At 50.3% G+C, this 24,295-nt stretch overlaps 2 protein-coding genes and 1 pseudogene across 2 annotated transcripts; 1 reads left to right on the top strand and 2 right to left on the bottom strand.

The window, feature by feature from the left end:
* Positions 1 to 24,295, bottom strand: part of LOC115600224 — a 147,574-nt pseudogene that overhangs the window by 48,953 nt on the left and 74,326 nt on the right.
* LOC103531863 (olfactory receptor 14J1-like) lies at positions 6,181 to 7,059 on the top strand. Its single transcript, XM_030468521.1, has one exon. The coding sequence runs from the start codon at positions 6,181 to 6,183 to the stop codon at positions 7,057 to 7,059; it is 879 nt and encodes a 292-aa protein (XP_030324381.1).
* Positions 14,619 to 15,651, bottom strand: LOC115600227 (olfactory receptor 14J1-like). The gene has a single exon (XM_030468518.1). The coding sequence runs from the start codon at positions 15,649 to 15,651 to the stop codon at positions 14,722 to 14,724; it is 930 nt and encodes a 309-aa protein (XP_030324378.1). The 3' UTR covers positions 14,619 to 14,721.

The raw sequence follows: 24,295 nt of genomic DNA, 5'->3' as shown, positions 1-24,295 counted from the left end.
GAACCATAGTTGTGATATGGTCTTCAGTATACAGTGTGGTACATTGTACAGTGTTTTTTCATACAACTAGGAGATACACATAGGATACATATTTCATACACATAAGAAATACCCTATAAAGATGAAATAGACTGCCCACAGGTCAAAGCAGCCACGCTTGGAAAAGCTATCAAGTATCTGAAAGAATTGGCTGTACAAGATGTGATCTATACCATGATGAGACTGTAGATACTTATCACATGCCATGCCCTTAGCCTGTGAGGCAAAGGTTTGTGCATGCTGCACCATCCCCATTTAACCCTACACTATCAGTAATGTTATGGGTTCCTGGAGAAATGGAACCAACTGTGGGTGATTAAAACAGCAGGAGAATATGAAGATTCTGTCATGGCTCCTCATGGGGCCTGGGTCTCAGCTGTAAAGGGAACAGCTGAGAAACTGCACCTACCCCATCACAAAGCCCTGGTGGTGCTGCCGAGAGCCCAGGCCTGGAACTGTCTGGGACCATGTCACAGAATCATAGAATCATGGAATGGGTTGGGTTGGAAGAGTTCCAGATCATCTTGTTCCAACCCCCTGCATGCATGGGCAGGGACACTTCCCACCCAACTGAAGCCAATGCTGCCCCTGTCCCCATAGAACTCTCTAGAAATCTAGACACAGAGAGACAAAAGCCATCTCACGTTCCTGCCACCTTCCCAAGCCGTGGTCTCTTTGCTCAAATGTGACATTTTCTAAAATTTTATGTGTTTCACTTAATAAATGATATCATCCTGGTACAGGGGTGCTCCAGGGTTGCAGATCCACATCTGCCCCTCCATGCTTCTCCATGGGCTGCAGGGGACAGCTGCCCTCTCCCCACAGCCTGCAGGGGAACTTCTGGCTGGGCCCTTCCTTCAGTCACTGACCTTGGTGTCTTGTGGAGGGCTGGCATCAGGCTTCCACCTCCTTCTCCATGGACATCTTGGGCATTTTCTGCTACAGACATTCCATGGTCACCCAGGGCAGCTACTGACTCCTGAGGGAGGTGCTCACCTGGTAATGGGAACTCCCACTTGCCACACATCTTATAAACCCCCAGGGTCACCGCAGAGACCCCCAGGACAATGGTGTCCAGACACCAGACCCTGGATCACAAAGCCCTGGTGGTGGCTGTGGAGACTCCCAGGCCTGGAACTGGCTGGGGCTGCATCACAGAATCATGGAATCATGGAATGGATTGGGCTGGAAGGGTTAAAGATCATCTAGTTCAAACCCCCTGCATGCATGTGTAGGGACACCTCCCACCCAACTGTAGCCAACCCTGCCCCTGTCCCCATGGAAGTCACTTCTAAATCCCATCCACAGCATTAGACTCAGTCAGAGCTGGTGGACAGACAGCTGAATATCAGCCAGGTGTGTGCCCAGGTGGTCAAGAAAGCCATCTTGGCTTGTAGCAGGAATAGCATGGCCAGCAGGAGTGGGGAAGTGATCGTGCCCATGGATAAAGACAGGAAACAGTGTTGGAACAAGTTCTGGACACTGAGGCATCATCACATCCTTCCATGAGGACTTTGAATCACTGATGGCACCGTGACCCTCATCATCTTGTGAACTTCCCACCCACCACATCACCCACCTCTTCAATCCAGACATCACCAGTCTGGTTACAACAGGGCAATGATAGAGCATGGCTTGCTAAAGGCCAGGTGCACCCCATGCCTTTCTGTCCCCTGCCCAGTCTGCTTCAGCAATCCCCTCTGTCCTTCACCTGCCTGGAGCAGCCTCTCTGGGCAGCCTGCTCCAGTGCTCCCACAACCTCACAGTCAAGACATTTCTCCTCATGTTGAGGTGGGACTTTCTATGTTCTAGCTTAAACCCATTATTCCTTGTTCTAATAATGGGCACCACTGAAAAGAGATTGGCCTATTCCTTTTGACACCCTCCCCTCAGATATTTATAGGCATTCATAAGATCCAGTCTAAGCCTTCTTTTCTCATGGCTAAAAAGCCCTTATGCTCTCAGTCTTTCTTCATAGGAGAGATGTTCAAGTTCCTTAACCCTCCCCCTAGCTCTCCCTTGGACTGTCTCCAGCAGATCCCTGCCTCTTGAACAACTGGATCCAGTATTTCAGGTGTGGTCTCACCAAGGCAGAATAGAGGCGTAGGAAAACCTCCCTAGATATGCCAGACACACTTTTCCTGGTGCACCCCTGGACACCATTGGCCCTCTTGGCCACAAGGGCCCATTGTTGAAACATGGATAATTTCCTGTCCACTGGGACTTCACATTTTTCTTCATGGAGCTGCTTTCCAGCAGAATGTCCCCTAATCTTCACTGGTGGTTTGTGTTATTCCTACCCAGATGCAGGACTCTACCCTTGTCCCTATTGAATTGGATGAAGTTCACCCTTGCCCAGCTCTCCAGCCTGTCCAGATCCCATGGAGAGCAGCACAGCCTTCTGGTGTCTCAGCCCCCTGTCCCAACTTTGGATCAACAGGAACTTGCTGAGGTTAAACCCTATCCCCTCATCTAGGTTGCTGATGAAGAGATTGACCAAAACTGGACCCAGTACTGATCCCTGGGGAACACCACTGGCCACAGAATTCCAACTTGACTCTGTGCCACTCATCACAACCCTCTGAATACTGTTTTGAGCCCATTACCACTCCACCTCACAGTCCAATCATCTGTCCCACATTTCTTCAGTTTTGTTGGTATATGACATCCACTGCTCTCCCTTCATCTACCCATTTGGTCATCCCTTTGTAGAAGGATATCAGCTTAGTCTTTTCCTTAGTAAACCAATGTTGGCTGCTCCTGAGAACCTTCTTTGTGTTTGCACACTCAGACTACTACTGAATAATCTGTAAGGCAGACTTCTCCTTTCCCGCTCAGTATTGAGAGATACATTTACCATTGAAGAGATGTGGAATCCCCTCAGTTTCAATACAAATTTTCTCCTTCCCCTCTTTCATCCTCCTGTGTGGTATTAACTGTAGCAAAATGGACCTTCCAGTACCTGTAGGGACCCAGTGGAATCCTGAAGAGGGACTGTTTCTAAGGGCTTGGAATGAAAGGATGAGGAGCAATAGGTTTAAGTTAGAACTTTATTTGGATTGGATGTTAGGAAAAAGTTCTTTACCAAGAGGGTACTGGAAAAAATGGAACAGGTAGCCCATGGAGGTGGCTGAGGCCTCATCCCAGGAGATATTCAAGGTCAGACTTGAGGAGGCTCTGAGAAATCTGATTTCGCTGAGGCTGTCCCTGCTTAATGCATGGGGTTGGACTATATGACACTGTGATGTCCTTACCACGAAAAATAATTGTGTAATTTTATGATTCTATGATCTTCAGACACCTCATTTACCATAGAGCAGGCCCAGAGCTCACCAAAGATGGGGTTTAGAAGCCCAAATCTGTTGGATGAGCCCAGGGGCGGTTTACACAGACTGATGGGCCAAGGCTCAGTGCTGTGGAGACTCTGAGAAGTAGATTAGTATCCTGGGGGTGCCTGAAGGGTGGGTTTGGGCATGGTGGAGCTTTTCTTCACAATGGGAAATAGCTTGGGCAAGAAAGAATGGCCCCAAGTATAGCTGGGGATGGCTGGAGTGGAGAGCAGAAGAAAGAAATGTCACTGCAAGGGCCATGCTGGGGAACACCACATCCCCCAGAAGGAGCCTGGATCAGCCCAAAGCTCTGTGTGCCAAGGCAGAGGCAGGGAGGACACAGAGATGCCAGGAGAGGAAGGGGACAGAAAGGTGGGGCAGGTGGGTGAAGGAGCAGAGCCTGCAGGGCAAGACACACTGTGGAAAAGCTGGAGGCACACTTGGCAGAGCCAAGCTCTCCATGCCTTTGCTTTGATGGCTCTTGTCTCTGTCCCTGATGGCCATGGGGAGACAAGTAGAGCTTCCAGCAGCACTGGCGCTCAGGGCCTCCTTGTCCATGTGCAGGAGGCTGGGAGGTGCCGTGCCATAGTCCTGCCCTTGGCATTGCCCATCTCCAGATGCCAGTGCTGGCAGGAGAAGAGCCCTGAGGGCTGAGGGAGGGAGAGGATCTCCCTCCCTTGCCAGGGGCTGGGGCTCAGGGCTGGCACCTTTGGGGAATGGGCTCAGGGCTGGGCCCGTTGCAGTCCTGACATACAGCCAGGCTTTCTCAGCACCAGAGCCACCTGCACCTTCCTTTTCCCCACCTGCCATCACTGCTTCCTGCTTCCTGCTCCCCCTACACCCTGCAGGGGATGCTGCTTTCTCAGGGCTGTCCCTCAGGGGGACCCAGGCACACGCCAAGAAACTTTGGAAACTTGGGACTCTGCCTTGGACTTTCTTGTGGAGAAAGAAGCTTTTGCAGCTTCCTCTCCTGGCCTCTTGAGCAATTGTCATGGGCTCAGCATCAACCCCCCAGAGAGCTCATTTGAGCTGTGAGCTGGGCTCCTGGGATGGAGGGAGCTGCTGGCAAGTGGGCAGTGCTGCAGAGAGAAAACTCTGGGCAGGAGCAGCTCCTCTGCATAGCGCAGCAGGGCTGAGGGCACTGCCAGGGTATCTGGGGGAGATGAGCAAGGCAGAGAGAGCTTCAAGGGGGTGAAGATGGAGGGGATGAGTGCCAGCTGAGTGGAGGAGAATCTTCCCAGCTTCTGACATGGTGAGTGTCTGGTGCAGGGCAGTGAAGCTGGTGCAGTTCTTGGAGGCATCTCCTAAAGCTGCAGAGCCCCAGCTTTTGGGAGCTGTAAGGGGGGAAGGGGCTGGAGGTGGAAGGGGAACTGTGAAGAGGAGTGAGGGTGTGTGTTCAGGCAGGGGTGCCCAGGGCTGTCCTTCAGAGCAGGGTCCTGCAGCCCAGGGGCTGTGTGCTGGGGCAGGGACTCTGCTGCCTGCCTGCCTGCCAGGGGCAGCTCTCAGCCTGCCCAGGGAGCTCCCTGCTGCTGGCAGAAGCTGTGGCTGGCAGGAGAGAGGGAGCACAGGGCAGGCTCCCGGTGCTGCTGAGAGAGGGGTGAGTTGCTTAGGGCTGCTCACAGCTCCAGCTGATGCCCAGAATATTTCTGAGAGGACTTTTCAGGAGTCCCTTCAGGGCAGGGCTTCACTGCTCCTAGCTGGGCTCTCCTCAGGCTCAGCTTCCACTTGTCTCTTCAGGACATGGAAAACTCTTTCTGCACTCTGCAGAAGGCACAGAGACCCCAGTTCTCCTCAGCCGTTGTCTGAGCTTCTCCTGAGCCCTGAACATTCAGAGATGGCCCTGGACAGGTCCTGCTTCTTCCAGGAGGGGTCTGCAGGGCAGAGCTGAGCACCCAGTGGGTGGGATGGGGGCTGTGAGCACTGACAGAGAGGAGAGCTGGGGACAGAGAAGCTACTCTGCTTTCACTTGTCTCTGGCTCAGCTTTTTGGAATGGAAACTCAGCTATGCAGGGGAGAGCAGGGGATGAGACTCCTCAAGCATTACGTGGAGGGGGACTGGGAACTTCAGGAAGTGCCTTCACCCACTACCCCCCAGCAGCTCAGCTCAGCTCATCTCAGCTCAGCCTCCTCTTTCCATTTTCCTCAGGGGATGTGTGCCCTGTTCTTTAGCCCCTGCACCCCCTGAGTGGCTGCAGGGCAGAGCTGGGCACCCAGGGGCCGGGTTCTGTGAGCAGGGGCAGGAAGGGCGATAGGGCCAAGGAATCAGCTCCTGGCTGGGGCAGCTCCAGGCAGCAGATGTGTCAATGGCAAGGAGGTGTCCATCTTCTCTCTGCCCTCTGGAACTCTGGGCAATGCCCTCGGTGAGGCGTGGGAGTAGCTGACCCTCCCTTCATCAGACCAGCTCCCCCTACCCTGCATGCAGCCACAGGCTATCCTCTTGCCTTGCTCTGTTCTCCCCGAGTGCAGCAGAAATGCTGAAAGTTTGAGACAACCAGAAACATTCCCTGGGAGAGATGGGGAAAGCTGAAAAAAACCAAGCCTCCCTGAAACTGCCTTCTGCATCCTGGTTCTTCAGCACTGAGGATGCAGATGCTGACAATCCCTTTTGTTTAGCACTGCTTTCAGATGTACAATTCAGCACTAATAGTTGATCCTAAGAAATCCAAGCAGAGACCTGAAGGAAGGTCTCATAAAAAAGTGTGTGTGTCTATACAAGGAAAATATCATAGGGAAATTGTCTTTGATTTTCTGGACAGGCTTTCCCTAACTTAATTTTTTTATTTGATCAGTGCTCCTTGGTGAAAAGCAACAGATGTCCAACAGCAGCTCCATCAGCCAGTTCCTCCTCCTGGCATTTGCAGACAGGCAGGAGCTGCAGCTCTTGCACTTCTGGCTGGTCCTGGGCATCTACCTGGCTGCCCTCCTGGGCAATGGCCTCATCATCACCACCATCGCCTGTGACCACCACCTCCACACCCCCAGGTACTTCTTCCTCCTCAACCTCCCCCTCCTCGACCTGGGATCCATCTCCACCACTCTGCCCAAAGCCATGGCCAATTCCCTCTGGGACAACACCAACATCTCCTACAACGGATGTGTTGTGCAGGTCTTTTTTCTTTTCTTCTTTCTTGGATCAGAGTGGTCCCTTCTTACCATTATGTCCTACGACTGCGATGTGGCCATCTGCAAACCCCTGCTTTACAGGACCCTCCTTGGCAGCAGAGCTTGTGTCCACATGGCAGCACCTTCCTGGGGCACTGGGTTTCTCAATGCTCTGCTGCACACAGCCAATACATTTTCCCTGCCCCTCTGCCAGGGTAATGCCCTGGTCCAGTTTTTCTGTGAAGTCCCCCAGATCCTCAAGCTCTCCTGCTCACACTCCTACCTCAGGGAAATTGGACTTCTTGTGGTCAATGCCAGTTTGGCATTTGGCTGTTTTGTTTTCATCGTGGTGTCCTATGTGGAGATCTTCATGGCTGTGCTGAGGATCCCCTCTGAGCAGGGAAGGCACAAAGCCTTTACCACGTGCCTCCCTCACCTGGCCGTGGTCTCCCTGTTCATCAGCACTGGCATCTTTGCCTACCTGAAGCCCCCCTCCATCTCCTCCCGATCTCTGGACCTGGTGGTGGCAGTTCTGTACTCGGTGGTTCCTCCAGCAGTGAACCCCCTCATCTACAGCATGAGGAACTAGGAGCTCAAGGGTTCTCTGAGGAAAGAGTTAGGGATTTTCTGCTGCCATAAGCTTCCTCCTGTCTTCTGCAAATAACTCACAATGCATGACATTCCTAGTCTTTCTTTCTTTACATTTTTCCCCTTTTTCTTTTTCTGTGATTTTTATTCCATTAAAGTAATACCATTATTCTTCCTCCTTACTTTACTATCCACCCACTTATTTGACCAAGAAACATCGTGTACCTAGAGAGCCTCTACTGGTTTTAAGTAAAATAAATGTACCTGCAACATTTTTTTTCTTTGCTGTCCCTGCTCAGTGCGTCAGTAATGAATGTCAGCTCTCCCTGGCTGCAGCAGCCCTGCGAAGTCTGCTCTGTACCTGGAGCAGTCAGAGCTCTTGAGGAGCACAAGGGCCAGGGCTGTTGTGCTGGGCTGGGCAGAGGGAATGGCCCTGAGGGGCTGCAGAGCTCTGCGGATCTCCTAGAGAGGAGAGCAGGGGACACAGGGTGCCTCCTGCTCCTTTTGCCATGCATGGTCACCCATCTGGGACTCTGGGCTCTCTCTGCCCTCCAGGAGCTGCTGTGTCCTTCAGAGGAGCTGGGGCTGTGGTGAGACTGCCCAGAGCAGCCTGGGCTGGGCACTGGTGTGGGACCAGCAGCAACTGGGCTGTGCTGGGAGAGAGGGGAGGGGAGGTGGGAGAGCCTGGAGGGAGCTGTTCTGGGCTGGCAAGTGAAACCCTGGCAGAGAAAGCCAAGGGTGTCCTGAGTTGAGGCTGAGTCTTTCTGCCAGAGCATCTCCATCCTCCTGCTGGGCTCAGTGCCTGCATGGCGGGAACTCCCAACCCCCGCCCTGGCTCTTTCCTGGCCTAGAGCCCAGCAGAGCCTGGGGCAGAGCTGTCGCTGAAGCCCCACCGCTGACATTGTTTCTTCAGGAGCTGGAGATGCTGCCCAAGAGGACGGCCATGGGGTGACACAGAACCAGGGATTGCTGAGGCCATCCCATCAGATAGAGCTGTCTCTAGTAGGAGTGCACCCTGTCCTGGTCTGTGCCTGCATGAAAGGCATCAAGGAGCAGCAGAGCTCATCTGGAGAGAAATCTCAGAAGGACAAGTGCCAGTGTCTGCCCCTGCAGGGGACTCACCCGGGCCATGACACAGGCTGGGGCTGCCTGGCTGGAAGCAGCCCCATGGGAAAGGTCTTGGTGGGTACTTGTCATGACTTGGGGAGGGCACCCAGGGAGTCACAGCTTGTACCCCCTTGCTTTCTCAGCTCCTTCTCAGAGAGAAGCCAAGGTGCTGCTGGACCCAACCTTAGTGCCAGACCTGGCCCTGCTGGGGAGAGGGACTGAAACCATATGTGTCGCAGTCCGAGACGGGGACCCAGTTTGATGCAAACAAATGTCCAACTTTATTGAATCAGAAGGCAATATTTATACACTAATCTAAGAGCTAATGCCACGTATGCATATTGCTGATTGGTAGTGCCTACATTTTGTTACACGAGTTTTAACTTGATTGGCTACAAATCTTTAACAACAATTAATGAACAAAGCTTATTTCTCGTACATTCGAGATTTTTCATGGATGTTGTAATCGTTGCCAAGCTCCCTGATCTAACCGTCTTGTTTACTCTTTAACCTTGGAAAAGCCCCATCGTTTTGTCTCCTGCGGCTACAAGATATGCTTTAAGCAGCGCTGTCCTTGCGCGTAGCCCAGGGCTTATGTTCAAATTGTTCCATCAACAATTGTTCGGTACTAATAGTTTGAGATTGTACTGCCTCACATATGGTCCCAGAAAATGCTCAACTGCTCCTCTGACACCACTGACTGGTACAGAGGGAAAGGACTGAGGGTCACATTATCACTTAGAGGAGCAATTCTTTCTCTAGGAAAGAAATAAAACAGGCCTAACAAAATCATCGGACAAACTAACAGAGATAAGAGGAATGTCCTGGGGCATTCCATTAAATCCCCAGCCCAGAGCAAGACTGAGTAGAGGGATGGAATCAGAAGATCCATCGCAGACTCTGAGACACACACTCTTCTCAGACGACATCATCCTTAAGTCTGACCATGAGGTTTTACCCAGCAAAACTCCAGACTGTTCCATGGGGAAATTTCCAAAAAGGTGGTCTGGGCAGTCCTTTTGGAGTGATCATGGGAAATACAAGTCTGGTCTGTCACATCCCTTCACACCCAAACAATTCTATGACTTTATGATAGAACTTCTCTTGGTAGTCCAAAAACTCCACAAAGGCCACCTTGGAAGGTTCTGACTGGAGGAAAAGAACAAGAAGTCTCACCCAAAGGGTATCCTTGTGTTAGAGGTTTACCCAGAGGGGTTCTGGATCAGCTCAGGATTTTGTTTTCTACACAAAGACAAGGAGAGCAGTGGGACACCGGAGAAGATCTGGTAAAGTTGGGGTGAGAGTTAGGTGGGAAATCAGGAAGGGTGACAACAGCCTGAAGGGAAGGAACTGCAGGCATGGACAGTGTAGGACAGCCTGCAGGAGAGGTGGCCAAGGGCTCTGTCAAGGAGTGAGGTCATTGTCCCCTTGGCCACAGCAGTGCCCTGGGACAGCAAGGCTGGGGAGGGGAAACCATTATAGACCATTACAGACCAGTAGAAACCAGTATAAATCAGTATAACCAGTATGTTGCCTCCGACGAGGCGTGGCGACCTGGTTCAAGAACGACTCAGCAACCAACCCCAGGTTATCCGGGCCATCAGCTCACAGACATCAATATGATGGACAGCAAATGGCGTTTATTGTTTATGTTACACCACATTTTATAGCCTAGGTTTACACCGTCATTTCCATCTGCTTGCGTTGGGGACCCGTACCTATTGGTTGTCAGGAGGGAAGCCTTATCTTAACTTTCCGTACAGCACGATATCTTCCGGCCGCCAAACCTTAACTGTCACATTTCAAACCTAAACTACCACACTGCAAACCTTAACTACCACACCAGTATAGACCAGCATAAACCTGTATAAACCAGTATAGACCAGTATAGACCAGTTTAACCAGTATAACCAGTACAACCAGTATAAACCAGTATAGACATATATAGACCTCTATAGACCAGTATAAAACAGTATTACCAGTATAAACCAGTACAGACCTTTATAGACCAGTATAAACCAGTATAGGGGTCAGGGGAGAAGATTCTGGTCCACCACTCTGGTGAGACCCCACTGCAGTGCTTGGGTCCGATTCTGGAGCCCCAAGCACAAAGAGGACCTGGAGCTGTTAGAATAAGTCCAGAGGAGGCCACAAAGATGATCAGAGGCCTGATCATCAGGAAGTCTCTAGGCAAGCCTCCTGGTCTCATCAGCATTGGTTTGGGGTAAGGGAAGGTTGCTCAGGATTTATTAATTTGGGGCTTGAAAAAATGCAGGGATGAAGATGACAAAAGCTCTGTGGGGGACCTGCTTGAATGTCTTGGTGTGGAGCAAGCTTTTAAGGTCTTCCTCCATTGCTTCAGCTGATGCCCATTGGACCTCACCCTCCCATTTTGAACAACCAAGAAGGACGTGTCTCCATTTCTTTCTGATACCAAATGTGTTATCATAGAATCATAGAATATGCTGAGTTGGAAGGGACCCATCAGGATGATCAAGTCCAACTCCTGTCCTGTGTAGGGTACCCCTGGGATCACACCATGAGCCTGAGAACATCATTCAAACACTTCTTGGACTCAGTCAGGATTGGTGCTCTGACCACTTCTCTGGGGGAGTTGTCATTGCTTGGAAGCACTGAAGTTGTTCCATCGCTCAGCTGCCCTTTGGGGAAAAACCTTTCCCTGAAAGGTTAGCCCCAGAAGTAGTCAAGATAGATAAGGAATTTGACGTAGTAGATGAGGATTGGGTTAGGGATCAGCTGAGTAATCTGGACATCCATAAGTTGATGGGTCCAGATGGAATGCATCCAAGGGTGCTGAGGGAGCTGGCGGAGGTCATTGCTAGGCCACTCTCCATCATCTTCAGTAAGTCATGGGTAACAGGAGAGGTGCCTGAGGACTGGAGAATAGCAAATGTCACCCCAGTCTACAAGAAGGGCAAGAAGGAGGACCCGGGTAACTATAGACCGGTCAGCCTCACCTCCATCCCTGGAAAGGTGATGGAACAACTTGTTCTTGTCACTATCTCCAGGCATATCAAGGACATGGGGGTCATCAAGAGCAGTCAGCATGGTTTTATCAAGGGTAAATCATGTTTGACTAACCTCATAGCCTTCTATGAGGAAATTACTAGGTGGATAGATGATGGTAGAGCGGTAGATGTGGTTTATCTTGATTTCAGTAAAGCATTTGACACCGTCTCTCACAGCATCCTTGTAGATAAGTTGACCAAGTATGGGTTTGGTGATCAGGTAGTGAGGTGGATCAGGAACTGGTTGAAAGGAAGGAGTCAGAGAGTTGTAGTCAATGGGGCAGAATCTGGTTGGAGGTGTGTGACTAGTGGAGTCCCTCAGGGGTCGGTGCTGGGACCGGTGTTGTTCAATATCTTCATCAACGACTTGGATGAGGGTATAGAGTGTACCCTCAGCAAGTTTGCTGATGACACTAAGCTGGGAGGAGTGGCTGACACACCGGAAGGCCGTGCTGCCATTCAGAGAGACTTAGACAGGCTGGAGAGTTGGGCAGAGAGAAACATGATGAAGTTCAACAAGGGGAAGTGTAGAGTTTTGCATTTGGGGAAGAACAACACAATATCCCAGTATAGGTTGGGGGCTGACCTGCTGGAGAGCAGTGTAGGTGAAAGAGACCTGGGGGTCCTGGTAGACAAGAGGATGACCATGAGCCAGCAATATGCCCTTGTGGCCAAGAAGGCCAATGGCATCCTGGGGTGCATTAGAAAGGGTGTGGTTAGTAGGTCAAGAGAGGTTCTCCTCCCCCTCTATTCTGCATTGGTGAGGCCGCACCTGGAGTATTGTGTCCAGTTCTGGGCCCCTCAGTTCAAGAAGGACAGGGAAGTGCTTGAAAGAGTCCAGCGCAGAGCTACTAAGATGATTAAGGGAGTGGAACACCTCCCTTATGAGGAAAGGCTGAGGGAGCTGGGTCTCTTTAGTTTGGAGAAAAGGAGACTGAGGGGTGACCTCATCAATGTTTTCAAATATGTAAGGAGTGAGTGTCAGGGAGATGGAGTTAGGCTTTTCTCAGTGATGACCAGTGATAGGACAAGGGGTAATTGGTGTAAATTGGAGCACAGGAGGTTCAAGTTGAATATTCGAAAAAATTTTTTTACTGTAAGGGTGACAGAGCCCTGGAACAGGCTGCCCAGGGGGGTCGTGGAGTCTCCTTCACTGGAGACATTCAAAACCCGCTTGGACACGTTCCTGCACGATGTACTCTAGGTGTCCCTGCTCTGGCAGGGGGGTTGGACTAGATGATCTTTCGAGGTCCCTTCTAACCCCTAGGATTCTATGATTCTATGATTCTATGATTCTATGATTCTATATCTAACCTAAACCTCCCATAATTCAGCTTCCAGTAATTTCCCCAGGTTCTGTCATTGATCACAGGAGTGAAGAAATCAGAACCAGCCCCATCTCTTCCCCTCATGAGGATCCATAGATTGCAATGAGGTCTCCCATTGGGGTCTCCCCACATCTTTCTTTTCTCCCAAATGAACAATCCAAGTGACCTCAGCTTCTCCTCATAAGTCATCCCTTCCAGACCCTTCACCATCCTTGTTGCTCTCCTTTGGACACTCTCCAGCACCTTGATGCCTTTTCTATACTGAGGTGCCCAAACTGCACACAGTACTCACAGTGAGGCTGTAACAGTGCAGAGCAGAGCAGGACAGTCACCTCCCTGGGCTGGCTGGTGACACTGTGCTTGATGCACCCCAGGACACGGTTGGCCCTCCTGACTACCAGGACACACTGCTGGCACATCTCCCTCCAGTTTGCCGTCAACCAGGACCCCCAGGTCCCTCTCTGCTCTCCAGCCACTCGTTCCCCAGTCTGTACTTGCCCCCAGGGTTGCCTCATCCCAGGTGCAGAATTCAGCACTTGCCCTTGTGGTTGGTGATTCAGCACTTGCTGAACTTGGGGTTCAGCACTTGTCCTTCCTCTGCCTGCTGATTGCCCATCTCTCTAACCTGCCGAGGACTCTCATCCACAAACTTGCTTCAGATTCCTCCCAGTCTTGCACCCAAGTCACTGATGAAGATGTTGAAGAGGACTGGGCCAAGGATGAAGCCCTGCAGGACCCCACTAGTGACCGGTCACCAGCCTGATGTGACCCCATTCACTGTCACTCTGTGCTCCACCTGTGAGCCAGTTGCTCACCCATCACATAGCAGGGTTGTCCAGCTGTATGATGGACATTTTATCCAGAAGGATGCTATGAGAGACAGTACCAACAGCCTTCCTGAAGTCCAGAAATATTACACCCTCTGGCTTCCCTTGATCAGCTAGGTGGGTTACCCTGTCATAAAAGGTTTGACCCAGTAGGATCCCCAAGTCGTTCTCTGCAGGGCTGCTCTCAATCATTCATCTCCCAGTCTTTACTGACAGTGGGGATTTCCTCCTCCCAGGTACAGGACCTTTCACGTGGTCTTGATGAAGTACATGAGGTTTGCACAGACCTACTACTGAAATCTGTCCAGGTCCCTCTGGTTGTCATCCCTACCCTCAAGTGAATCACCTGTGCCACTGAGCTTGGTGTCATCTGCAAACGTGCTGAGGAATCACTTGATCCCACAGTCCCTGTCACTGATGAAGACATTAATTATACTGGGGACATCCACTACTCTTTAGAAGGTACCTTTAAGTCCAGAAGGGACACCCTCATTATTGGTTTCCCTTGGACACTGAGCCATTGACCATAACTGTATGCATGAGGTCATACAGCCATTTCCTTGTCCATCCATCAAACACATCCCCCTCTAATTCAACAATGAGAATGTTTTAGAGGATCATATCAAATCTTGGTAGTTGATGTCTGCTACTTATGCCCTGTTCACTGCTGCAATTAGTCCAATGTAGAAGGTCAGGAGGTTGATAAGGCCCAGCTGGGCCCTTGTGAAGCTCTGTTCCTTTCTTCAAATCACCACTCTCTTTCCTAAATCACAAGGAGAAGTTGATTTTAATATGGAAGGTGTGACTTAATAGGATCTAATGTCAAGGATTTTTCTGCTAGTATGTGAAAGGGACCTGTAGTGGTTAAAATTGGAGTAGCTGAGATGGAGACCTGAGGTGATGATTTATAGAGAACAGTGGAAATGGAGCCAGGATCAGCTTGGAGTCATTTGTTCAGGAATCAGGGAACACAATGAGGAGGTCCCTCCCATTGAGTCACAAGGACCAGTGTGCACCCCCTTCCTTTCTAAACTCCTCAGAGTTATACTGGACCCAGTCATAACACCAGAGGAAGTCTCAGAAAGAGAACATCAGTTAAAGAAATAACTTCTGAGTCCTTTATTTTTTTTAAAAAAGGACATACGTATTATTTCAAAAATCTTTCAAGAAGGTTCTGGTTAACAGTGGAAATGAAGGTATAAGAACTGGAAATTTAACAATGGGATTCCTTGTGCACAAAAAAGTATAAAGAGAACAGAATTAGTAATCACCATCAAAAACTTCCAGAACGCTGGCTGGGACTGTAATGAGACACATTAAAAATTATGTTAGATATATTATAAGTCATATAAATAAGAAATAAGGAATTTTATTACTTATGAATCAATGCTGTCATCAGTTTAAACAAAGCACCCTTGAGCTCCTGGTTCCTCATGCTGTAGATGAGGGGGTTCACTGCTGGAGGAACCACTGAGTACAGAAATGACACCACCAGGTCAAGGGATGGGGAGGAGATGGAGGGGGGCTTCAGGTAGGCAAACATGGCTGTGCTGATGAACAGAGAGACCACGGCCAGGTGAGGGAGGCACGTGGAAAAGGCTTTGTGCCTTCCCTGCTCAGAGGGGATCCTCAGCACAGCCCTGAAGATCTCCACATAGGACACCACGATGAAAATAAAACAGCCAAAAGATACACATACACTGACCACAAGAAGTCCAATTTCCCTGAGGTAGGAGTGTGAGCAGGAGAGCTTGAGGATCTGGGGGATTTCACAGAAGAACTGGTCCAGGGCATTGCCCTGGCACAGGGGCAGGGAAAATGTATTGGCTGTGTGCAGCAGAGCATGGAGAAACCCAGTGCCCCAGGCAGCTGCTGCCATGTGGACACAAGCTCTGCTGCCCAAGAGGGTCCCATAATGCAGGGGTTTGCAGATGGCCACATAGCGGTCGTAGGACATGATGGTCAGCAGAGAGTATTCAGCTGTGATGAAAAAGGCAAAGAAGAAGATCTGTGCAGCACATCCCTTGTAGGAGATGTCCGTGTTGTCCCAGAGGGAATTGGCCATGGCTTTGGGCAGAGTGGTGGAGATGGATCCCAGGTCGAGGAGGGAGAGGTTGAGGAGGAAGAAGTACATGGGGGTGTGGAGGTGGTGGTCACAGGCGATAGTGGTGATGATGAGGCCGTTGCCCAGGAGGGCAGCCAGGTAGATGCCCAGGACCAGCCAGAAGTGCAAGAGCTGCAGCTCCTGCCTGTCTGCAAATGCCAGGAGGAGGAACTGGCTGATGGAGCTGCTGTTGGACATCTGATGCCTCTGCAAATGGTGCACTGTCAGAGAAAAAAAACAGAGAGGTAAGTCACGTCAGATGCATCATAACAAAACTATTCAGTTTTCACAGAAATCTCCAAAATATCTCACTCCTTAATGGAAAAATATTTGCAGGTTCAATTCACAAACTGTGGGTTGTACTGGCTGATGGTGTCATTGGGAGCAGGGGTTGCACTCTGTGCTCATCATTAGTCAGACCTGTCCAAAAAGAATCAGTAAAAAAAGGAACAGAGCGAATCTCAGATTAAATCTACTCTTCACATCCAAAAGGCTTTCAGCATTGTCACCCCTAATGCACCACCAGCCTGCAGAGCAGTGCTGAACAGATTCAGCATGGTTTGCTCTGGTCCAGTTTCTAAAACACACATGAGGAAAATTGAAATGCAGAAGCCCCTGGCATTTCTGCTGCTCTGCAAGTAAAACCTTAAGGGTGCTGAGAGGCAAAGGGACTGTTCCTTAGTGCAGAGTGAGGACAGCCGCTCTGTCCATCAGTCCTGATCTCAGCTGCACAAAGAGGCAAAGATCCCCATAAAGATGGAGTATCCTGATGGAAGGGTGGGCTGACCCCCAGCCGCATACCCTGCAGTCCCAACAGCCCTAAATATCAGTAAGTTTGGATGCTTTTCCTCCATGGACACAGCAGCAGGACAGGACCTGCAGCATCAGTGTCTGCACCTGAAACCTCACTCCTCAGCCCAGGAAAAAGAAGGGGAAGAACAACGGCAGCAGAAGCAGGGGCAAGAGGGGAACCTGCCAAAGTTCTGCTGTCAAGAGAGTCACGACAGGGAGACACAGGCAGAGACTCCAGCATTTTGTCCTCTCTGGTGGGGGGGCTAGTGGAAGGCTCCTCAGAATTCAGTGCCCATGATCTGAAGGGCTGGGGCACTTTGTGCTGTGTGACAGAGAGCAGAGTTTAGCTCTACAGGAGGGCAGCAGCTCTGTGGGGAATGGCTTAGGAGGTACAGGAATCCCCCCTAACACCATCTTCCAGGCAGCATCTCCCCCTCCATCCCTGCCCATCTCTGCTGCCTGCAGCTCTTTCTCTGTCCCCAGCTCTCCTCCCTGTCAGTGCTTACAGCCCCCATCCCACCCACTGAGTGCTCAGCTCTGCCCTGCAGACCCCTCCTGGAAGAAGAAGGACCTGTCCAGGGGCATCTCTGGCTGTGCAGGGGCTGAGGAGCAGCTCAGACAAGGGCTGAGGAGAACTGGGGTCTCTGTACCTTCTACAGAGTGCAGAAAGAGCTTTCCATATCCTGGAGAAACAAGTGGTAGCAGAGCCTGAGGAGAGTCGAGACTGGAGCAGGAAAGCTCTGCCCTGAAGGGACTCCTGAAAAGTCCTCTCAGAAATATTCTGGGCATCAGCTGGAGCTGTGAGCAGCCCTAAGCAATTCACCCCTCTCTCAGCAGCACCAGGAGCCTGCCCTGTGCTCCCTGTCCCCTGCCAGCCACAGCTTCTGCCAGCACCAGGGAGCTCCCCGGGCAGGCTGAGAGCTGCCCCTGGAAGTCAGTCAGGCAGGCAGGCAGCAGAGTCCCTGAGCTGCAGGACCCTGCTCTGAAGGACAGCCCTGGGCACCCCTGCCTGCACACACACCCTCACTCCTCTTCACAATTCCCCTTCCACCTCCAGCCCCTTCCCCCCCTTACAGCTCCCATAAGCTGGGGCTCTGCAGCTTTAGGAGATGCCTCCAAGAACTGCACCAGCTTCACTGCCCTGCACCAGAAACTCACCGTGTCAGAAGCTGGGAAGGTTCTCCTCCACTCAGCTGGCACTCATCCCCTCCATCTTCACCCCCTTGAAGCTCTCTCTGTCTTGCTCGTCTCCCCCAGATACCCTGGCAGTGCCCTCAGCCCTGCTGCGCTCTGCAGAGGAGCTGCTCCTTCCCAGAGCTGTCTCTTTGCAGAACTGCCCACTTGCCAGCAGCTCCCTCCATCCCAGGAGCCCAGCTCACAGCTGTCAGGAGCCCTCTGGGGGGTTGATGCTGAGCCCATGACAATTGCTCAAGAGGTAAGGAGAGGAAGCTGCAGAAGCTTCTTTCTCAAAAAAAAAAAAAAAAAAAAAAAAAAAAAAAAAAATCCAAGGCAGAGTCCAAGTTCAAAGTTTCCAAAGTTTCTTGCTGTGTGCCTGGGTGCCCCTGAGGGACAGCCCTGAGAAAGCAGTGTCCCCTGCAGGGTGTGGGGGGAGCAGGAAGCAGGAGGCAGTGATGGTAGGTGAGGAAAAGGAAGGTGCAGGTGGCTCTTGTGCTGAGGAAGCCTGGCTGTGTGTCAGGACTGCCAAGGGCCCAGCCCTGAGCCCATTCCCCAAAGGTGCCAGCCCTGAGCCCCAGCCCCTGGCAAGGGAGGGAGATTCTTTCCCTCCCTCAGCCCTCAGGGCTCTCCTGGCAGCACTGGCATCTGGAGATGAGCAATGCCAAGGGCAAGACTATGGCACGGCACCTCCCAGCCTCCTGCACATGGTCAAGGACGCCCTGAGCCCCAGTGCTGCTGGAAGCTCCACTTGTCTCCCCACTGCTCTGCCAAGTGTGCCTCCAGCTTTTCCACAGCTTTTCCCTCTCTCCTCTCCAGCACAGTCTGTCCTGGGCTGTCCCATCCCCTGTGCCTCTTGTCCTGCAGGCTCTGCTCCTTCACCTGCCTGCCCCACCTTGCTGTCCCCTTCGTCTCCTGACATCTCTGTGTCCTCCCTGCCTCTGCCTTGGCACACAGAGCCTTGGGCTGATCCAGGCTCCTTCTGGGGGATGTGGTGTTCCCCAGCAAGGCCCTTGCAGTGACATTTCTTTTTTCTTGTCCTCATTCTGAGCATCCCCAGGTGCCCTTTGGGCCATTCTTTCTTGCCCAAGCTATTTCCCACTGTGAAGAAAAGCTCCACCATGCCCAAACCCACCCTTCAGGCACTCCTATGATACCCCTTTACTCCCCACAGTCTCCACACCACTGAGGCTTTGCCCATCAATCTCTGCAGATGGGCTTGGGTCCTGCAAGCCCCATCTTGAGTGAGGTCTGGGCACTCTCCATGGTAGCTGAAGTCTGGGAAGTTCATATCATCATTGAATCATGGAATCACAAATTTTTTGGGGTTTGAAGGAACTTCTAAAGGTCATCTATTCCAACACCCCTGCAGTTAGCAGTGCCAGTCTCTACTAGAAATGTTTTTTTCAGACCTCGTCAAGCCTCACCTGGAATATCTCCAGGGATGAGGCTACAATCACCTCCCTGGGCATCCTCGTTTCTTTTATACATTGCCCTTGATGTAAAGAACTTTTTCCTTATATCTGATCCAAGTCTTGAACATCTCTCATATAAAGAATAACTGCGAGAGTTGGAGCTGTTTAGCTTTGAGAAAACAAGGCTGACGAGGGGATACTATGAACGTTCATAAGTATCTGAGGAGTGGGCGTCAACAGGAAGGGGCCAATATGCTTTCAGTGGAACAGTGGGTTTGAGCTGGAACATGGGAAGTTCAACCTAAACATGAGGAGAAACTCCTTGACTGTGAGGTTTTGGGAGCGCTGGAACAGGCTGCCCAGAGAGGTTGTGGAGTCTCCTTTTCTGGAGACTTTCAACACATCCCTGGGTGTGTTCCTGTGTGGCCTGCCCTGGGTGATCCTGCTTTGGCAGAGGGGTTGCAATGGATGATCTCTAGTGGTCCCTTCCAACCCCTAACATTCTATGATTCTATGATTCTATGACCTCAGTCCCTGGGACAGTGATGGGGTCCATCCTGCTCCAGGCAGGTGAAGGACAAAGAAGGGATTGCTGAAGCAGAGTGGGCAGGGGACAGAAAGGCATGGGGTGCACCTGGCCTTGAGCAAACCCTTTGCCATGCTCTACCATTGTCCTGTTGTAACCAGACTGGTGATGTCTGGATTGAAGAGGTGGGTGGAAAGTTCACAAGATGACGAGGGTCACAGTGCCATCAGTGATTCAGAGTCCTCCTGGAAGGATATAACAGTGCCTCAGTGTCCAGACTTGTGCCAGCACTGTTTCCTGCCTTTATCCATGGGCACGATCATTTCCCTACTCCTGCTGGCCATGCTATTCCTCATACAAGCCAGAATGTTGGTGGCCTTCTTGACCACCTGGGCACACAGGTGACTGGTACTCAGCTGTCTATCCACCAGCTCTGACTGAGGCTGATGCTGTGGATGGGATTTAGAAGTGAGTTCCATGGGGACAGGGGCAGAGTTGGCTTCAGTTGGGTGGGAGTGTCCCTACCCATGCATGCATGGGTTTGGAACCAGATGATCTTTAACCCTTCCAACCCAATCCATTCCATGATTCCATGATTCTGTGACACAGTCCCAGCCAGTTTCAGGCCTGGAAGTCTCCAGAGCTACCACCAGGACTTTGTGATGCAGGGTCTGGTGCCTGGACACCATTGTCCTGGGGGTCTCCATGGTGACCCTGGGTGTACAAAAGGGGTGTGGACACCCGGGGTGCCCGTATCTGGGAGAGCACCTCCCTCAGGAGTCAGTAGCTGCCCTGGGTGATAATGGAATTTCTGTGGCAGAAAATGCCCAAGATGTCCATGGAGAAAGAAGGTGGAAGCCTGCTCCCAGCCCTCCACAAGACCACAAGGTCAGTGAATGAAGGAAGGGCCAGAAGAGAAGTTCCCCTACAGGCTGTGTTTCCCCCCTGGATATTCCCATTGGACATAGAAATTAAGTGAGTTCCATGGGGAGAGGGGCAGGATTGGCTTCAGTTGGGTGGGAGGTGTCCCTACCCATGCATGCAGGGAGTTGGAACAAAATGATCTTTTCCCATCCATCCCAACCCATTCCATTATTTCATTGTTCTGTGATATTATCCCAGACAGTTCCAGGCCTGGGCTCCCAACAGCACCTCCAGGGCTTTGTGATGGGGTAGATGCAGTTTCTCAGCTGTTCCCTTTACAGCTGAGACCCAGGCCCCATGAGGAGCCATGACAGAATCTTCATATTCTCCTGCTGTTTTAATCCCATCACCCACAGCTGGTTCCATTTCTCCAGGAACCCATAACACTAATGACAGCGTAGGATTAAATGGGGATGGTGCAGCATGCACAAACCTTTGCCTCACAGGCTTAGGGCATGGCATGTGATAAGGATCTACAGTCTCATCATGGTATAGATCACATCTCGTACACCCAATTCTTTCAGATACCTGAGAGCTTTTCCAAGTGTGGGTGCTTTGACCTGTGGGCAGCCTATTTCCTCTTTATAGGGATATTTCCTCTGTGTATGAAATGTGTATCCTATGTGTATCTCCTAGGTGTGTGAAAAAACACTGTACCATGTACAACAGTGTTGAAGACCATATCAAAACTACAGTTCTTAAGCAGCTCTTATCAAGAATAAACCACAGAGCAACACTAATCCCAGATAAAAAGCCACAGATCACATACCCTGAGTACCAAAGGTACAGTATGATTGGTTTAATTTCCAATGAAATTAATTATGATTGGTTTAATTTTCCTTGTGAAATTTCCAAAGAAAATAGTTTCATTCCCACTAAGTGGAGCCATCTGTGTTTCCCCCCACTGAAGTCAAAATTCAAACTATTCATATAAATGAGTTGAAATTTCAACTGGTCTCAAGATAATTAACTTAAGCCCCACGCTGGGCACCAATAAATATGTCACGATTTAATGCTGGGCTGGGAATTAACCAAATGACAGAAGCTCTCTATTAACCCCCCTCCCCAGCCTGATAAAGAATGGAGAGAGAATAAGGGAGAGAGACTTATGAGTTGGAAACTAAACTACACAGATTTAATGAAACAGTAATTATAAAAAGGTAAAATTACTATGGCTGGACTCCAGGGGTCAGAAGGCCTGGTTTAATCCCGGATCAGCTGTCGTGGTGATGGTGGGGTGCTCATTGTCATCTTGGGTTCCTCCCTCCAGGTCCTTCAGTTTAAAACCTTTTAAAATCCATTTAAAGAAGAAGCTGCAGGCATGGACAGTGTAGGGCAGCCTGCAGGAGAGGTGGCCAAGGGCTCTGGAAGGCTGAAAGGCCCAACAGGACCAAGGGCTTTGTCTCCTCAGACATGGCAGCTGCCTCCACCACCATGGTCTACTGGGAGTAATTTTGTCCTGAGTCTCTGGACTTCCTTTCCCCTTTTTGGGGAGGTTGGGATGTGTCAGAGTTTTTTTTATTACTCATTTTCATACTCCACTTTCCCCAGGAAGAGTCCTGACCCACAAGTGAGGGATGAGCTCTGCCTTCCCATTGCCTGGGGTTCAGAGAGTGGCCTTAGTGCTTCATTAATAAATAAATAATGAAAAATTCTTTGCTTCAGAGCCACCTTTGGTTTCCTGCAATCATGGCCTCCAGTGACCTGGTCTAACAAGGCCATTGGAATGTCCTCAGTGGAACCAATCAATGCTTCACCGTACTTTCAGGTTCCATTCTGACTGGATGGTCTGTACTGGTCTGTACTGGAGCAGTTTTTTCATCTGTCAGCACCTGAGGATCATGGACTCAGTACCAACCACACCCTAGGGTTCATTGAAATACAGAGAGCACTAAAGGACCATGGCTCTCCATGGGATGTTCTTCACATCTTCAAGACTTGTACAGCTAATTGGAGAGGTTGGTTAAGGAAGAACATTTCATACTCTGCTTAATGAAAACTGTTTTCTTCTGATAGAAGTTCCCTGAGGTCTGACACTGTGTTGGCAACTTTACTTCTCACCCCCGTGTCATGGTTTAACACTAGCCTGGCAATTAAACCGAGTAACAGATGCTCTCTATTAATCTCTCTCTCCTCCTTGATAAAGAAAGGAGAGAGAATAAGGGAGAGAGACTTATGGGTTGGAAACTAAACTACACAACTTTAATGAAACAGTAATGATAAATAGGAAAAATTACTAAATGTATACAAATATACAGGAAAATGGAAACCACATTCCTCTCCCCTTTCCCCCCAATAACTCTTACGTCACCACCAAGGCTGCAGGGCAGCCCTGGGAAAGTCCAGGCTGGACTCCTGGAGTCGGCAGCAGTTGGGAACTGGAGGCAGGAACACACAGCTATGGGCTGGAACAGATCAGGACCACAGGCAGACAAAAAGACAGAATCCTTCCAGGATGCCGGGTGAAGGAAGGGAAGCAGGAAAGGCAGGAAGGACAGGCAGCCAGAAGCTGGAAGCAGGAAATCTTGGCTTAGCCCTCGTGATCCCTCAAATTTATACTGAGTATGACGTATATGGGATGGAATACTCTGTTTGGTCAATTCTGGCATCTATCTTGTCCGTTCCTCCCCAAAGGAGGGCTCAGGTGTGATCTCTTTCTTCCTTCTGGAGGGTAAAAGTTTTCCTCAGAGCTGAGCAGTGTCCTTGGCTCTGCATACCAGTCTCTAGCAGTAACTATAAACATCAAGTGTTAGCAGTCCTAGAAGCACACAGTGACTGAAAAACTTGCTGTTAATTTCAGCAAGTGCAACTACTTACAAGAGACTTAGTTAAAAGAAAAAGTACAAGACAGAAAATCACCTTTATCCTGGCCCAAAAAAGAACATTTGTATATCAAATATGAATGATATTTTGTATCCTTGTAGTAATCATTAAAAACATCATTTATCAAAAATAATTGACTTAATGCTTTCAAAGAGAGGATGTTAAAGAAACCCTGCCAGCCACACCCTGGACTCTGGCCCAGTCCTGGTCGCAGGTGGTCAGTAGATGACCAAGATGTTTCCAAATAGTGCAATATGCAAAGTCCTCCTGACTTGCAGGCTGTTTGGTGTATAGGGCTGGACGCCCTTGCAGGGATTTTGGATGCCTCCCCTATGCACTGTGTAGGATTTTCCCCCGTGTAGTGAAGGGCTCTCCAAATCCTCACTGGAAATCCTCCTTGAGAAGTTGTGGATGCTGGAAGTGTTGAAGGGCAGGTCAGGCTGGTCTTGGAGCAACCTGGGCTGGTGGAAGGTGTCCCTGCCAATGGGACTCGATGATCTTCAAGTTTCCTCCAACCCATTCCATGGAATCCTCCTGCCCAGTGTCTGGTTCGGATTGGCCCAGGTCCCAACTTTGGTTTTACCCCAAGACCCACCTTTTGTTTTACCCCAGCTCCTGGAGGTGCACCTGGCAGCTCCCCCCACCTCCCTGACCCCCAGGGTCTGTGGAGCACCTGCCCTAATTACCAAGCTCTGGCAGGCTCAGTGGGGCCCATTGATACCTTGAGGTACTTTGATTTTTTTGTCCTGACTTTGACTTCTGGAGATATGTCTTCAGTCTTCTCTCAGTAACTGAGGTTCATGCAGTGATCCCCAAATGTCCTAAAGAGTTGTTTAACTTTTTCTAATATCCTTTACATCTTCAAGACCTGAAGAGCTCATTGTTATCAATTCTTGGTGGAGTTAAGGAGGAAGTTTTCAAAGTGCAGATAATTAAAAATACTCTCTTGTTTTGTTGCAAGGAAATATTTCATTCCTTTGTAGTCCAGAGGAGAGGGTCTAGCAGCATTCTCCAAGTGATAATGTTCCAGAGGGTCACCTAAAAATGCCTGCACCTGAAGGAAAATGATAGAAAAGGGGAAATTTTCCTTATGAGGGAAAGCTGAGAGAGCTGGGACTCTTCAGCTTGCAGAAGGAGAGAATGAAGGGAGAAGTCATTCATGTTTACAAAGATGTAATGGGAGAGAGCC

The sequence above is a fragment of the Calypte anna genome, unplaced genomic scaffold, assembly GCF_003957555.1.
Source record: "Calypte anna isolate BGI_N300 unplaced genomic scaffold, bCalAnn1_v1.p scaffold_147_arrow_ctg1, whole genome shotgun sequence".
NCBI classification, from domain to species: Eukaryota; Metazoa; Chordata; class Aves; order Apodiformes; family Trochilidae; genus Calypte; species Calypte anna.
Note: the sequence above shows the minus strand (reverse complement) of the source record. Positions and strands in the feature narration are given on the sequence as shown.

Bases quoted from the DNA above. Each gene is read 5' to 3' on its own strand.
- LOC103531863 (XM_030468521.1), top strand. From the start codon at position 6,181: ATGTCCAACAGCAGCTCCATCAGCCAGTTCCTCCTCCTGGCATTTGCA.
- LOC115600227 (XM_030468518.1), bottom strand. From the start codon at position 15,651: ATGTCCAACAGCAGCTCCATCAGCCAGTTCCTCCTCCTGGCATTTGCA.